Here is a 17374-nt window from a genome sequence, read left to right as displayed (position 1 = left end):
CCCCTCCTCAGGATGGAGAACTCTCGGCTCCTTCTCCAGCCCCGTGTCTGCCTGTGTTCTTCCAAGCTTCCCCCAGTGGTGATAATGGACTGAACCTCTGAAATTGTAAAGCTAAAAATCAAATTGTATCCCTACACTCTATCAAAATCAGTTGAGTTGCATATATTTGGAGGTGAATACTTACATATGAAGACATCCGTTGTATATTGCTAGCAATTCTCCTATGAACAACTATAAATGCATAGCGGCCATGTAACATCTTCAAACATTTTAAAATAATGGAGGGTTTCCATTTATATAAGCACGTATGAACAACTTCACATTGGCCTTTGCCAACGTATAGTCAACACATAGACTTTACTGCATGAGTCATGCTCTGCCTTGGTGTTTGAGAACCACCGGGCTCCGCTGTGACAGAGCCCAGGCTCTCAAGAGTCAGATGATGAAGAATGGGTAGAGCTCTGTGTTTTATAAAAGATCAATAAAGCTTAGAAACAAATGTTATTCACAAATGGTTTTCACTGCCTGGCGGTTAGAAAGCACGAATAAAGCACGTGCGTGATCACAAATGAAAAACAGCTCCCTGGATTAAGCTATAACACTCGCCTTTTGTTTTCTTTATAGAGTATCAAACATCCTTACATGAATAGATACGCAACATCATGAGGTCTTAGGGTGAGATAAGATTGCTTCCATTCTGAAAATCTACGCAATAATTCGTCTGCTTCACCAACTGTTGGAATCTTATTTTTATCTGACCATAACTCCAATGAGGACAACACAATAGTAACCTTGAATTGTTCAAACACCTAAAGGCAGAAGAAATCAATATACACAGTTAACCTCTCTGATTTTATAACGCCCTAACCCAAAAAATATTCTGAATTTTTCACAAATCTACATTCTGTTTATATGAATGACTTAATTACTCATAAATGTCACATCAAGTTAGCACAAAAGATCATTTCAAGATGAAAACTTCTGGTGTACGAAGGAAAATACTTACCGAATTTACAAGGCTGATGATTTCAATGACTTTATTAGTTACAATCATGCTGTCAGAGCCCAAGTAATCATACTAAAAGACAGAGACAATTTTATAGTTAAAAGACTATTTTTGTATGATGGTTTTGGTACTTATATCTACTGTCTGGAGTTTGATGATGATGTAAAATTCAGTATTTCAAATAAGATACACAATTCCCAATGTGGGACTATTACAAAACACACTTGTACACACACATAAACATTCACATTCACAAAAACACATACCCTCACTCGTTTTCTCTCTCTCTCTCTCTCTCTCTCTCTCTCTCTCTCTCTCTCTCTCTCTTTCACACACACACACACACACACACACACACACACACACACACACACACACACACAAATGTTGAGTATGTATTGGCCCAGATGATATCTTGTAGGCCCCATCATTTTAAATGCCTCCTCTGGCTTTTCCCAGAAGTCTAATAAATCAACCTGTTCTCCCTCAAATATTCTTACCTCAGACCTCAATTCTGGATTCCTAGCAAACTCTACAATGCTAAGACTAGGACAGCTAACATTGTCACAGGGTGACAGTCAAATGTGTGCCATCAGACCAAAACCTGGAAAAGACATTTATTAAAAGCCATATAATTTTTTGTTTATGGAAGTTGTCATGGTTTGTATATGCTAGCAGCCTTAAGATGGAGATGCAGATTTCTTAGCTCCTCCTGCACCATGCCTGCCTGGATGCTGCCATGTTCCCGCCTTGATTGATAAAGGGCTGAACCTCTGAACCTGTAAGCCAGCCGCAATTAAATGTTGTCCTTTATAAGAGTTGCCTTGGTCGTGGTGTCTGTTCACAGCAGTAAAGCCTTAACTAAGTTGGGGGTCAAGGATTTAGAGACATCGTTGTTTCCTATCAGGAAACAATGGAGTGGGGGAGGGGCAGCAGCGAACGCCTATGTTTTACTGCCGGACATGCAGGTAGGTGTACCAGCCACTGCTGCCAGCAAAACATTATAGGACTGAGCATCCTCTGGACTTCGTAGCCCGCCCTCTTGCCCTTCGGCCTTGCTGGAACTGTCTCGTAATGAGGTGATCTCAGCTATTTGGTTTTCGGTTAGCCGATTGTTACGCTGCGCCGTTTATGATGGGAGCCGAGAAGACTGGAATGTTCCAGTTCCCTCTAGCCTGGGTCATCATGCATTCACACAAAATATTTAAAGAGGACATCAAAGTACATCAACGTTTTGAAACTTTTTTTTAATGTTTCTTAGATTATCATTATTATTATTATTATATTAATATAATATAATAATATAATTAATACTATTATAATATAATTGATATATTATAATTATTGTTATAATAATATAATTAATATTTATTAATTAATTATATTATATATAAATTATTATCTATAATTATATTATACATAATTTTTCTGTATCTTAGTGTTTTGCCTGTAAGTATGCTTACACACCACATGCAGGCCTCGTGCTCTCAGAGGTCAGAAGAGGACACTGGATCCCCTGAGACTACAGTTACAGAGGGTCGCGAGTCATCTCAGGGGTGCTGGAGCTCAAGCCTGGGTCCTCTGGGAAAGGAGCAAGTGCTCTTAATTGCAGAGTCAACCTGTAGTCACCTCTACAGTCCCACACCAAACACATAAAAAAAGAAAAGAAAAGCACATACCAAAGCCTTGTCCACCACAATAGTCATCTCTAGATAGAGGGAAAACAAGTGTTTTGAGGGTGATTTTGGCTAGAAAGAAACAAAAGCACACAAACAGTTAAGTTTCATAATGGAATTACTTGCAATTCTTTGTTAAAGCTATAAGGCGAACACTCACAGCAAGTGCTAGTGGGTTTGCCCAGCAGAGAAAGCCGAGATATATATATACATATATATATATATATATATATATATATATATATATATATGTATATATATACACACACATATATATACATATCTGTATATATACATAGCGCTTGGGAGTGATAGCATGGAATTTAGTAATGAGAACATGGATTACGCAGTCACCCAGTTAATCAACAGCTTCTGACTTGTCAACTCCTCCTATAGTAAAATTGGAAAGATGCACCCATGTGCTTTTAACCACCGATTTGATCTGAACCCCGGACTGGATTAAATTCAAAGACTATAAAAACGAAGACTAAAACTACGGTTGTGTTGCGTTCCTTTCTGCAGCCACTTTGTGATGTGACTGTGACACCTCGCAAGAGCGAGTCTGCTTTCCCTGGCTCCTCATCGGGGCTGCCGGTCAGTAGCTGCAGGGGAAATGCTCTGGTGCCAGGTTCAGTCCAGGCTGCCTCTCACTGCCACGTGTGCCCTTGGAACACCAGCTTGTGCATATCCTGCCAGCAACACCGTACAGCAAGAGACGCAGGAAAATAGTCTGTGGGAATAGGGCGTCTGTGGTTTTAGTGAAAGCCAGGAAGCACAAGCAGCTACCAACTTTCGGTGAAAGCCCGCCATGGAAACCCAGCTCACTGGCATTGATCAGAGTGGTGGTTCGTGTTCTCCGTGTGGCTTATTGGTACCAGAGGTTGTGGTGCCAAATTATTCTCAATGAATTACAGCTATGTCATTTGCTGGCAAGTGGTGGAAACAAGGAGAGAGCATTGGGTGAGGTAAGTTAGACCTGGAAGGACAAACGGAGCACGGTCCTACACCAAGTGATTAGCCCTGAAATCTTATACATACAAGCAACACTAAATGTGATCATCAGTGAGTGTGTGTGTGTGTGTGTGTGTGTGTGTGTGTGTGTGTGTGCGCGTGCGCGCGCTCAAGCGTACACGAAGGTCAGAGGGAAACATCAATTCTTTCCCACCTTATTATTGAGATGTCCTTAACAGAACTGTCAGGCACGCCCAGATAAGACTGTTCAGGGCACATCCCAAAGAAAGACACAGTTGTTCTCCATAAGTACAGGACTGAAGAAGTGTGACCGTGTCCCAGATTGTGCTGACGTAAGTAACTGTGCTTGTGCAAGAGCACAGGGCGGTGTAGGATACGCCACTGTGTCTTCTCTGTCCTGTGTTAGCGTAACAAAGCCATAAGACATGGCCTTACTACACCATGGTTTTTAAAGCCAAGTAGAATTAATAAGTGCTTTGGAAGGGATGGCCTAGACAACACTCACCTTTTTGTTGATTAAAATGCCGTAGTTCGTTGGCATCTCTAGGTTCCTGCTGTTTTTGTTAAACAGTAATTCCTTCTCTCCCTTCCCTAGCTCATAAACAATGTGCTGAGATGTCGCTGCAGACTCCAGGGGCTCAATTCCGTAGGACACATTCTCAAACTGCAAGAACCCTCTGCAACATTAGGAACAGAACTCTTAAGTGCCTTTCAGAAACCTGTATCATGACATTCAGGTGACATTCATTAACAGGAGAGATGATCTGCCATGTTTTCAGTCCGGTATTTTGTTCCAGAATCTTAGAGATGACTCTGAAGAGAAACATAATTTCTCTTACACAAGAATCCAATTTTCTATTCCTTTTTTTCCTTTTTTCCTTTTTGTTAGTTATAAAACTAATGAAACTAGCTCTAAATTCTTTATAGAGGCACAGTGTGACAGCAGTCAGTAACTTCCCTGGGTTTCAGTCGGGGATTGTGTAACAGTACAGTAACCTGAAATGTTAATAAATTCCTCTCGAGTTTGCAGAGCTTGAAAAACAGACCGCCAGAGCTTTTATAATAGAAATGTACCTCAGTGGTTTTACTAATGAAAATAAAATGTGGCAGTGTTTGTGAAACGATACCTATTCATTTTTGTTAGGTATATAGTTTGAATAAGAAATCAAAAGGCGGACTCTGAAGAATCCGTTTGCAGACCTCGGCTTCCCTGAATTGAGGTAGCCTAGTATGTCACTGCTGTCTGAGAAACTGGTTTCAGGTTTGAATTTCAAGGTTCTGTACAGGAAGCTCCAAAAACATTTGTAATAACAAAAAATGTACACTAAAAACAGAGGTGGAGAATGCTGACAAGATTGAAACCTCTCTACAGCAGAAAAGAAGACGCCAAATAATTCGAGATTTAAAGAAAGCACTTTGTTATTACTTTTTTAAAAGAAGAGTATTTAACTAATAATTACAACAAGGTGGCTTGCCTCCTTGCTATAAAGATAATTTTCACAAGGGAAAGCAAGATTCACTTATGTTTGTTTTACTTTTTGTCTCCAAACTGTAAGATACATGGTAGGTATTATAAAAATTTCTATTTGCTAAAAAAAAAAAAAAAAAAAAAAAAAAAAGATAATAAGCCATTTTAAACCTTGCTCCGGCAACCTAGAACATTCCATTGACATTTCTGTTGTTAAGAAGAGAACAAGGATATTGGAAAGTCTAAACCTTCCAGGTGTTAAAATCATCTCTGGCCTGCAAAGTAAGGGGGAGGGGGATTCTAGACCACTGGGACCCTGTCTGGAGGAAAGTCATCACTGAGCAGTCTGTGAGAAATCTGCCCCAACTGCGCATGAACGGGGGTGGAATACATTCACTAAGGCCAAATATCACAGCCCGAGAGGGGGAGAATGAATACCTCAGTCCAGAGCACGTGCTGAGGGTGGCGACAGAGCCCGGATAGCCTTTGATGTATCCTTGATAATAGCACTGAGCCTGGGGAGGAGAAAAAGGAAACTGGTTACTGAAGAAGAGACGAGGCTTTCCAATAATCTTCTGCTTTGAAACTAGACACGCCTGGCTGGATACTGTGCCCAAATACACGACCCACAACGGCACGCATAAAGTGATACTCGGAGAGTCTCCAGAAAGTTATTCCCCAGTGTATGGATTTAAGACATCAACTAAAATCCCTGGGGACCTTGAAAAAACCACAAGGCGCCACCTGGAGGAAGCTACAGCGTGAGATGCTGGACCCTTTAAGGGCCAGGTGTGCCAAGAAAGGGGAACTCGGAAGCCATGCTAACACAAAGTGTGTCACCTGCAAGGGCAGAGGCACGGAGGAAGGTGTGATGATGACAGGAAGGGACCGTGCTCCACAGGCATTCACTAGACAACACACTTCCAGAAGAAGAAAGCCCAAAGGGAAGCAATTGTAAAGATGCAGAAAGCACACATCCATATTAATATATTTCAGCGCATTGTGTTACTTGAAAATAAATCAAGTTTTCAGACTTCTCCCATCTGAAGAGCCGAGGGACAGAGAACAAGCGCAGAGCACAGGACTGGCGTGCGCGTGCGTGTACGTGTGCACGCGCGCGCAGTGAGCCACCGATGCGAGGGGATTTGATCTGTGCGTCTGTGCTCTCAGGTCCTTAACCTGCTTATTTTACTTTCATTTATCCCCACGGTCTCAGGAAGGACAGGTAGAGCAATGGCCTCCAGGCGGTACCCAGGGAAAACTCTGCCAAGATGTAGGAGGCACTTCCTGAAGTACCTTAAGTATATCCCCGTTTGGGTCCTGAGAGCCTTGTGTGCTGGGAAGCCAACCACTCAGTTATTTTAAAGTTTCCTTTTTGAAAATTCATAAAATAACTTAAATCTTACCGGAATGTTTGAAGAATGAAAACTCGTAGATCCTTGATTATACATATAAACCATAAAACGATTTGTTAAAAAATATCTAAGCACAGAAAAGAGAGGATTCTGAGTTACTCTTTGAGAAACAGCAAAGCAAGCATCAGTAAACTGCCCCACCCCATGCTTCCGTAAATAAAACTTTATTGGGAACATAGCCATGCCCATTAATCTGAATGTGCTCTGGGGACAGTCCAGCCACAGCAGCAAAGGTAAGTAGTTTGAACATTAAAAACTAGAAGGTATACTCCCCGGTGCTTTAGAGAAAAGCGCAACTTTTGACATAGTGGTAGCATTTCCTTTGACATATATTACACAATATGCAAAGTAATACACATTTACTCAAAATAATTTCCCCGACTGAATGGGTTTTTTATTTTTCAAAAAGATTTCTTTTTTTTATTTGTGTGTATGTGTCTGCATGGATTTATGCACCAGTGTGCATAGGTCCCCATAGAACCCACACAGTGTCCTATCTCCTAGAGCTAGGGTTACAGGCAGTTATGGGCCATTTGAGCTCTGCAAACAAAGGCCAAGTTCTTTGCAAGGGCAGTAAGCACTCCTAACCCCTGAGCCATCTCTCCAGCCCACTAGCTCCTTTGAATAAAGGGAAGAGGCTACAAGAGGGGTAAGGCCATTTTTCTATTTACAGAGATATAAACTAGATGGAGAATTGTGGGAATTTTCTGTTCCTTTATTCTAATACATATTATATAAATATCTATTACTATATGTTATATCACATATATTTATATCTTATATAATATTTCTAAATATTATATATTATGTATATATGTATATAATATATATTGTATAATGTATATCATGTAATGTTATATATTACACATTTTTATTTATGACTATTATGGATTATATTTTATTTATGATTATATAATATGTAATATAAAACATATGAATATACATTTTAATATTATATTTATTATATATTTTACTATAATACATAAGCATATTATATAAATAATTAAAATTTCTAGAATAAAATATGTAATATAACATACAATATATTATACATAATATATAACATGTCTATATTATACAATGTACATAATATGTAATATGTTTATAACATGTATAATATATAACAAATAAATATGTATGGTTTTGATAACGTGTTTGAAGAAAATTAAGTCCTATTTATCCTTAGCCTCTGCACTGAAACTCAAGTCTGAGCCCAACCTTCTTGTGGTTCCATATTCTGCACCTACTCAGTTGTTTCCATTTTACTTCCTCCCTTCACAACTCCCTCCAGCTTCAGTGACCACCCAGTCTGCTGCTTCCGGTTCTCCACCAAACCTGGTCGCTCAAAGGCTAGCAATGGCACCTTCCCATGCGCCCTAGCGGTGAGGTCTGAGTGTCAGCTGAGCTTAAGGCTAGCAATGGCCGCAAGGCTTTGCCCCTGATGACTGGCTGGATACCATTTCTCTTGTTGTCGGTCAGTGAGCTCACCCTTCCTCCTGCTCTCTTCCACTTCCTGTCTCTACGTATATTCACTTCCGGCATCCCAGAATTACCCATCATCCTTACATGTTTCCATGACATCCAGTTATGTCGCTTTTCCTTCTCACATTTTCCTTCCCACCTCTATTAGTCATACTTTGTTCTTTTCAGGCGTGGCAAAAACAACAGAGACCGCAGACAACGCTAACGAGAGCTGTGTCTTTGCTCTGATCCTCTGCTGCTGCTAACAAGCGAACAGTTTCAAAGAAATAAAATAAAGTGCCGAGCTAAAGAATAAGGAAAAAATCACCTTTTCTGGAGGTGCACAGTGTACTTCTTCTTGTTTATTGGAATAACATAGGATATCTGTTCCTAGAGAGTCCAGAAAAACTGAGAATGAGGACAGATTCCGAGAAGAAGCAAACAGCAACTCAAGAATCAACCAACCTCACTCACCAGGCGTGGTTCAAACAATTCAGAAACTCACGGCACACTGCCTGTGTTAAAAATCTGCAGCAATATATTGGAAATGTTTGACTTTTCATATAACCCATTCATTGCCACACAGACAAACCACTCTTGATTTTACACAGCATCTCCGTGTCACTGGCTCCTAAACACCTAGGAAAGAAGACCCCATGCTGTCTGAAATCTCTTCCTAGCATCATGGAAGCTGGAAGCACTCCATTGTGGGCATCCTAGTTGCCAGTCACAACTCTTCACCTATACATGTCAATCCCGTCATTTGCAGAATAAATGGAGACAGGACGATGCAGGCAATATGCTGAACAAGAGTGTTGAATTTATGTTCTAGTTTCTAACGGAGCAGTCGAATGTGTACTTGCAGTGACGAAGAAGTTCCGCTCCAGGAAAGAGAGCAAGTTGGCAGCTGAACAGGACCCTCCAGAGACCATCTCCCCACAGAAATGTCTGCCTCGGGAGAGCCAGGGATACCAAAGCAGGGGCGGGGCTCAGTACCTGGTTTAACCATTATAATAAGAAAAGATGTGGCGAGGAAGGCAGGAAGGAAGAGGTACCTCATTCACAGCACACCTTACACAAGTCCAGGTAACGTGGTGTGGAGAGGCTCCCTGGTTGAGAGAGGGAATAAGTCCAGACCTTCATACTCAAGTAATTGAATACCAGGCCCGGGGCGGAGAACCCAGACTGGGCAGAATCCAGTGGCTCCCAATTCTAGCTTAGCATCTCCAGACTGAGCTTCTAGATGGCTCTTAGCCAGGAGCTGAGGAGAGCTTTCATTATGTGTGAAGAACCGACGCATGGGAAAAACAAGACTCTGCCTGCAGGACTGGTGAAAGCCCTGTGTTTCATCCGGGAACTCAGAACCAGACCTGACCACACAACCCAGTGCCAGAGAGAACCCACAGGCCCAGGTGCCTTCGACTTATGCAGCATTCACATTAAACCTTCTTCAGACTGCATTGCATTCTAGACAGACAACCACGAGACAGAGAGCTAACCGGGAATGGTGTGGGATGGCCCTGAGAGCCCACACCCTGAGATGAACAATCACAAGGCAGAGAACTAACTAACTTTGAAACCTCAAAGCCCTACCCCTCAGCGACATAGCTCCTCCAAGAAGCCCAGATCCTGTTCATTCTGAACTATTCCACCAATTGGGGACCAAGTATCTGAATATATAAGTCTATGAGGGCCATTTCACTCAAAGAAGCACAGCAGGTCTAACAAAAACAAAACAAACAAAAAACCTTTACTTTAAAAGTCTAGCCAAAAAACAAACAAACAAACAAACAAACAGGTCTGGAGAGATGGCTGGGAGGTTAAGAAGTCTTTGCTGCTCTTCCAGAGGACCTGAGTTCATTTCCCAGCACTCACACTGGCTCACGGATGCCTGGAACTCCAGTCCCAAGGGATCCGACACCCTCTTCTGACTTCTGTGGACACCTACACACACACACATGGTGCACACGCATTCACACATATATAGACATAAATTAAAACCTTTGAAAACACTGGTGATTTTAAAAAAAAATCAGAAAGACCTCAAATAAGAACCTAATGGTTTACATGAAAGTCTAATTTCAAAAAATGTACAATCAAACCCAAAATTAGTAGAAGCAAGAAATAATACCAGAGCTAAATTTTAAAAAAAATGAAAAATAAAAAAAATCTTCAATCATTTGATTATTGAAACAGAGTAGATTCTTTGGAAAAATAAAGATTGATAAACCCTTAGTAAAGGAAAATACAAAATACTTAAGTCAGAAATTAAACTGGGGATACGACAGATACTGCTGAAATCGTAAGATCGTCAGGAACTAATTTAATGAATTTCAATAAATTCCCACAAATAGATAAATTTGTAGATCGAAGACAAAAATAAAAAGTCTATCAACAAGAGCCTAAAATCAGACATTCCACCAGACCCTTCAAAAGGAACGTTCACCTTCCTCAGACCAGTCAGTATGACAGAGGAGGGAAGGTGCTGTGAAATTCACCCAGAGAGCCAGTAGTAACCTGACAACAGAGCCAGATGCGAACACAACAGAAAAGAAAACCAAGCACCGATTCTGTTGATGACAGAAGATCCTCAGGAACGTACTTGTAGACGGGTTCCAGCATCACATTACAAACATCACATTATACACCATGTTCAGCTTAGTCTCCTTCTGGGACTGGAAAGATGGATGTCAACGATGAAAGCCAATAAATGCAGCATACGCGTAACTAGAATCAAAGGCAAAAATCACATGGCCGGCTTGTGTGATTATGGCTCAAGGTTAAAGCGTGTACTGCTCTTTCAGAAGACCTGAGTTCTATTCCCGGCATTGTCAAGTGGCCAGAGTTGCCTCTAACTCCAGTTCCTCAGAGATCCAACACCTCTGGCTTCCACAGGCACTCATTCATACGTGCGTATACCCACAGACAGACACAGGAGGTTTTAGTTAGGGTCACTATTGATATGATGCAGCACCATAACCAAAAGCAAGTTGGGAAGGAAAGGGCTGATTTGGCTCAGAGGTCCACATCACTGAATGAAATCAGGACAAGAACTCACGGTTTATATTACATCATCCAGGGAAGCCAAGGCAGCAACTAAGGCAGAGACCAGTGCAGGACACTGTTTACCCGCTTGTTCCAGGCTCAAGGTCAGCTACTTTTCTTATACAGCTCAGGCACACCAGCCATTGGGTAACACCGCCCACAGTGGGCGGGGCCTCCCTACATCAATTAGCATGCCTCACAGATGTGGCCACAGGCTAACACCATGGAGGCAATTCCTTATTTGAGGGTTCCTCTCCCCGAGCAGTGGCTCCCAACCTTTCTAATGCTGTGACCCTTTAATACCTCATGCTATGGTGACCCCCGACCATAAAGTTATTTTTATAGTTGCTATTTCCTAACTGTAGACTCATTCACTGCCACTGTTATGACTCCTAATGTAAGTATCTGTGTTTTTGCAATGTTCTCAGGTGACCCTTGTGAAAGGGTCAATCGACCCATGAAGAGGTCACAACCCACATTGTCCCAGAGGGTCAAGTTAACAACTGACTGTGACAACCCCAACAGCTTGCATTAAATGGTAAAAACAGGTGCAATTATATGGTAAAAATCTGAATCGGGTATCCACTGCCAATCGCTTCCATGAGAGGAGACGCTGTCCTCCCAGTTTTGGAGGCTGGGCATCCCCTGTAGAAGGGCAGCACTGTCGACTCCCAGGTCCTCTTTTCCTGCCTTCTGTTCCCTATGACTCTTACTTTGCACACATACTCCTTCCTCTTGGATGTTCTGAGGGTGAAGGCACTTGCTTGTTTTTTGCTTGCTTGCTTGCCATGGCAACTTGACACAAGCTAGAGTCATCTGGGAACACGGAACCCCAATGGATCAACCTGAAGACAAATCAAATCCATGAGGCATTTTCCTGATTAATGACTAACATGGGAGGGCCCAGGCCACTGTGGGCACTGCCAACCCTGGTCAGGTGTTCTTGGATTGTAAGAGAAAGCAGGCTGATGCCTTTGATCCTGGCACTCGGGAGGCGGAGACAGGGGAATCGCTGTGGGTGGGAGGCCAGCCTGGTCCAGGCCAGCCAGAGAGCTACTTAGTGAAACCCTGTCTCAAACAAAAACAAGACAAGACAAGACAAGACAAGACAAGACAAGACAAGACAAGACAAGACAAGACAAGTCGATCAAACCGTGGGGTGGGGGTGGGGCATCAGGAGGCAAGCCAGAAAGAAGGCAGCACTCCTCCTGCCTGTCTGCTCCACTTTCAGCCTCCAGCTTGGTCCTCTGAGCCCCATCCCTGGCTTTCCTGCTCACGATGGACTAGGACCAGGAAGCTGTAATTCTTCTCCCCAGGGAGCCTCCCATCTTAGTGTTCATCATGGCAGTAGAAAGCTCACTGAGATAGAAGCAGGCTAAGACCATTGGCTTAAGGTCTCTTCTTACGACCTCATTCGCCCTCAAGCACATCCCCGAAGGCTGTCTCCAGATATAGTCACAGTAAGAGCTGGGGGTTCGAGTGCGAGGTTTTGAGGGAACACGGTTCGGTCCTTCACAAAATCCTCAGATGCCACACCCGTGGTATGATCTGTCAGAAGCATCCAGGAAAGTCTAAGGCAAGGGAGTTTTCTGGAGATGGCCCACCATCTAGGCTAATGAAGAGGCCACTACTAACTAAAGATCATAAACTAGACAGTTTATTATAGGTGCAAGGACAGAAAAATTAATTGTGGACTAGTCTATCTGTACAAGACTTCAAAATAATGGGACACAAGGCAGATGATTTGTCTCTAGACAAAACCATGCTAACTTATGCTATAAAAATTATTGCTTTAGTGCTGGCGAGGATGCGGAGAAAGAGGAACACTCCTCCATTGTTGGTGGGATTGCAGACTGGTACAACCATTCTGGAAATCAGTCTGGAGGTTCCTCAGAAAATTGGACATTGAATTACCTGAGGACCCAGCTATACCTCTCTTGGGCATATACCCACAAGATGCCCCAACATATAACAAAGACACGTGCTCCACTATGTTCATAGCAGCCTTATTTATAATAGCCAGAAGCTGGAAAGAACCCAGATGCCCTTCAACAGAGGAATGGATACAGAAAATGTGGTACATCTACCAAATGGATTATTACTCAGCTATCAAAAACAATGACTTTATGAAATTCATAGGCAAATGGAGGGAACTGGAAAATATCATCCTGAGTGAGGTAATCCAATCACAGAAAAACACACATGGTATGCACTCATTGATAAGTGGCTATTAGCCCAAATGCTTGAATTGCCCTAGATGCACAGAACACATGAAACTCAAGACGGATGATCAAAATGTGAATGCTTCACTCCTTCTCTAAAAGGGGAACAAGAATACCCTTGGCAGGGAATAGGGAGGCAAAGATTAAAACAGAGGCAGAAGGAACACCCATTCAGAGCCTGCCCCACATGTGACCCATACATATACAGCCACCCAATTAGACAAGACGGATGAAGCAAAGAAGTGCAGGCTGACAGGAACCGGATGAAGATTTCTCCTGAGAAACACAGCCAGAATACAGCAAATACATAGGCGAATGCCAGCAGCAAACCACTGAACTGAGAACGGGATCCCCGTTGAAGGAATCAGAGAAAGGACTGGAAGAGCTTGAAGGGGCTTGAGACCCCATATGAACAACAATGCCAAGCAACCAGAGCTTCCAGGGACTAAGCCACTACCCAAAGACTATACATGGACTGACCCTGGGCTCCAACCTCATAGGTAGCAATGAATATCCTAGTAAGAGCACCAGTGGAAAGGGAAGCCCTAGGTCCTGCAGAGACTGAACCCCCAGTGAACGTGATTGTTGGGGGAGGGCAGTAATGGGGGGAGGATGGGGAGGGGAACACCCATATAGAAGGGGAGGGGGAGGGGTTAGGGGGATGTTGGCCTGGAACCGGGGAAAGGGAATAACAATCGAAATGTAAATAAGAAATACTCAAGTTAATAACGAAAAAAAAATTATTGCTTTAACCTTATAATGAACTTATGGAACTAGAAACAGATACTAATCTTAATGGAAAGACAGGTAAATGATTCTGCTGTAACTCCTTATCAAACTATAACAATGAAGTATTGCCTTAAACTTACTATGAACTTACGGAATGTAAAAGTGACTAGAAAACCATGTGATCAATTATGCCTAGTGTAAGTACGAAGAATAACATTAAAGAGGCATTTTAGCCCTTCTCTACTCAATGCAGTGTATCTAAAGAAAAAAATTCCCCTTTTTCTTCCTTCCTTCCTTCCTCCCTCCCTCTCTTCCTCCCTCACTCCATCCCTCCCTCCCTCCCTTCCTTCCTTCTTTTCTTTTCTCTCTTGCTTAGAAAGAGTTAAGGAACTTAAAGCTTCTCACCTGGCCAGCGAGAGGCCTGAGTTAAAGAAAAAAGAACTCAAGTAACTAAGCCTTTTATTCTTTTCCCCTGATGCGCCAGCAGCTTTTAAGTTTTACCCACGGAGTACCAAGTGAGAGTTAAAATTGCCGGAGGACATCAGCTTCTGGCCCTTAGAACTGAAAGAGTTACAAGGCCAGAGATCATCAGCCTTTGGCCTTCATCTGACTGACGCTGTGCCCCACCTCAGTACCTGAATGCCGGGGCTGGTCCCAGGCTAAGATCCATAAGGGAAATGGGACAAATTACCTACACCATCAAAATTGCAAATGTTTGTAATTCAACTATTTTGAAAAAATAAAAAAGTAAGCCATAAGCTGGGGCAGGGATATCACAATTCGTACAGGAACTGCAAAGGAAAACAAATCCAGACATAAACTGGATGAATAGTTTGAGTTGACATTTGAATGAAAGGTGCAGTAATAGCTGATGGACCCTTATACCCATTATCAATATATATATATATGGATAATATATACCCATTATCCATATATATATATATATACATATATATATGAATGATCTGTGTGTTCTATAGCTATGCAATACAAATAAGAAATTTTATACAATAATGTAGATTGTGAAAAATGTTTCTTACTTCTGAGTTTGTTTTATCTTCAATTTTCTCTGGAAATATGATTTCTAGAAATGAACTTTGAGAATCTGAAAAGAGAAGAAAATTATTTAGTAACCTTCCCTTTGACTAAATGTTCAGTTTCTTTCCTGAGGTTTACTTAGCCAAAATAAGTGGCTCGTCTCTGTGTGCTGCTTTGAAAACGCTGAAGAGAGCTTCAGGAGTCTATGGACTAAAACTGGAATTAGCCAGAGAAATTAGCATGGCCCCTAGTCAAACATGATACATAAGTCCATGAATTGTTCCATATTTAAAACAGAACACTGAAAACACTGACTTTGACCAACAGACAAAACTGTCATGAAAGACAAAAGGAGGCACTCAATGAACTCAGAACTTACTGTTCACAGGAGCACATAGACAGACATAGGCCAATCAGAGTCACCCTTGCTTCAAGAAAACGTGGCTGAAATGAAAGATTTAAAGCGATAGACTAGAAAGTGACCAGACTGTTGGGGAATGATGGGGAATAGCGAATCTAAGGTGAGCTGTGGTCCAATGACATTGTTGAGAAGTAGAAATTTAGGCTGGAGAGATGGCTCAGTGGTTAAGAGCACTGGCAGCTCTTCCAGAGGTCCTGAGTTCAATCCTCAGCAACCACATGGTGGCTCACAACCATCTGTAATGAGTTCTGATGCCCTCTTCTGGTGTGTCAATAAAATAAATAAATCTTAAAAAGAAAAAGGGTTTTATGATACTGGACACAAGATAGCACGCACCGCTATCAGGAAGTATAGCACAGCAAGAAAAACGTGAGCAAGCTAATTTCCTTACATTCACTGTGCCTAACAAACATGTGAGTTAAGGGTAAAGAAAGGCTAAAACTATCACAACTACAAACCTCTATGCCTGGCCAGACCCTGCACAGTCTTCACCAGGGTAAATCTGGGTGAGTACATCCAATTCTCTCCTCCACACACTCTTTTTTAGTCACTCAGATATAGGCAAGGTTGGTTCCACATCCTGTGCCCTGGCCTAGTCTGGCCACTCCTGCTTGCATATGCCCCTCAGTGCCCAGGTTGCATCCAAGATACGCTCTGCCTACCCCAACCTATGGGCCCTCTGTGCCATATCACAAGTTTTCCACAGCTAGATCCTTCACACCTTGTACCATAATCTAGACCAGTGAGTCTTGCCTTGCCCTCTACTCTACACGCTACCTCCAAACTTCAGCCGGGACAAAAAGGCACATCCTTGGCTAAACCACCACCCTGTATCTACCTGACTTATTCCATCTAAGCCATTTCCAATGTTTAGACCCAACCTGAGCCAAGTGTCCTGTGTTCAGCCCCAACCTGCTCTGTCCATAGTAGAAAAAGAACTAATAAAAACAGTCCGCATACCTAGATCTCATTGCAAAAATACAAACAACATGAAAAGCCAAGGCAGTGTCTAAATCAATGCCAAGACGTGGAATTTAAAAGAACCATAACTTCGAAGTGTGAGGATTTTTTAAAAAGACATGAAGTGAGGCTAGAGAGATGGCTCAATGGTTAAAAGCTCCTTCAAGAGGTCCTGGGTTCAATTCCCAGCACCCACAAGCAGTCCATAACTGTCTGCAACTCCAGGGGATCTGACACCTTCACACAGACATACATATATACAGGCAAAACATCAACACGCGTAAAATAAATCATTTTTTAATTTTTTAAAAAAAAAAGACGCAAAGAAACAACAGCTAAAGAGAATTAACTTAAAGAGAACAAATTTCCGAGTGAAGTCAAAGAGAACACAAACGTAAGGACATGGTAAGACAGCCCACGATTTGAGAGCAGAACTCAGTAAAGAGTTAGAAATGCTGATGAGAATGCACGCGGAAGCAAAGACAGGGTTGAGTCAGACAACTGAAGGGAAGGCCTCATATGCAGAGAGAGTCAGGAAGAAAACCCGGTAAAGGGAAAAGCAGAGGATTTACAGTAAACAGTGATGTGACAACTTCAAATAAAACCTGGAAAGAAATGTGGAGGACAAATGGGACAGTATAACAAGACCGAAACCTCGAATTACAGGCATAGATGAAGGGTAGAATCCCAGGTCAATGTTGTTCCGCAATGTTCCGCAAACCAGGAAAGGCTCACCCATACAGACACACAGACAAGAAGCACGTAGAACATCAGATACACGAGACCAAAAAGGAAACTCGGGCATGGCATGTCATAGCTAGAACAGGAAGAACAGGAAACAAAGAAAATATATTGAAAACTGGAGATCAAACTCGAGTCATGTGTAAAGGAACAACATGGGAATAACAGTTGATTTCTCAATGGATACTTGGAAAGGCAGAAGAGCCTGGGGCAGTGCATT

The 17374-nt window shown here is 42.2% G+C and overlaps 2 protein-coding genes and 1 non-coding gene across 3 annotated transcripts in view; 1 reads left to right on the top strand and 2 right to left on the bottom strand.

The window, feature by feature from the left end:
- Nucleotides 1-17374, bottom strand: part of Erich1 (glutamate-rich 1) — a gene marked incomplete at its 5' end in the record, with an annotated part of 52793804 nt that overhangs the window by 8485068 nt on the left and 44291362 nt on the right.
- Nucleotides 1-17374, bottom strand: part of Adam32 (ADAM metallopeptidase domain 32) — a 109831-nt gene that overhangs the window by 82536 nt on the left and 9921 nt on the right. The window contains 8 exon segments of one of the 2 annotated variants that reach the window (NM_001170582.1): nt 643-809; nt 1007-1078; nt 2686-2754; nt 4160-4331; nt 5561-5637; nt 6529-6604; nt 8327-8388; nt 15035-15099. In NM_001170582.1, coding sequence (NP_001164053.1) covers nt 643-809; nt 1007-1078; nt 2686-2754; nt 4160-4331; nt 5561-5637; nt 6529-6604; nt 8327-8388; nt 15035-15099 — 760 coding nt within the window. 2 annotated transcript variants of the gene reach the window in all.
- On the top strand, nt 15222-15324 carry LOC120097663 (U6 spliceosomal RNA). The gene has a single exon (XR_015640586.1). It is a non-coding gene; the product is annotated as a U6 spliceosomal RNA (small nuclear RNA).

This window comes from Rattus norvegicus, chromosome 16 (assembly GCF_021556685.1).
Source record: "Rattus norvegicus strain SHRSP/BbbUtx chromosome 16, alternate assembly SHRSP_T2T, whole genome shotgun sequence".
NCBI classification, from domain to species: Eukaryota; Metazoa; Chordata; class Mammalia; order Rodentia; family Muridae; genus Rattus; species Rattus norvegicus.
Note: the sequence above shows the minus strand (reverse complement) of the source record. Positions and strands in the feature narration are given on the sequence as shown.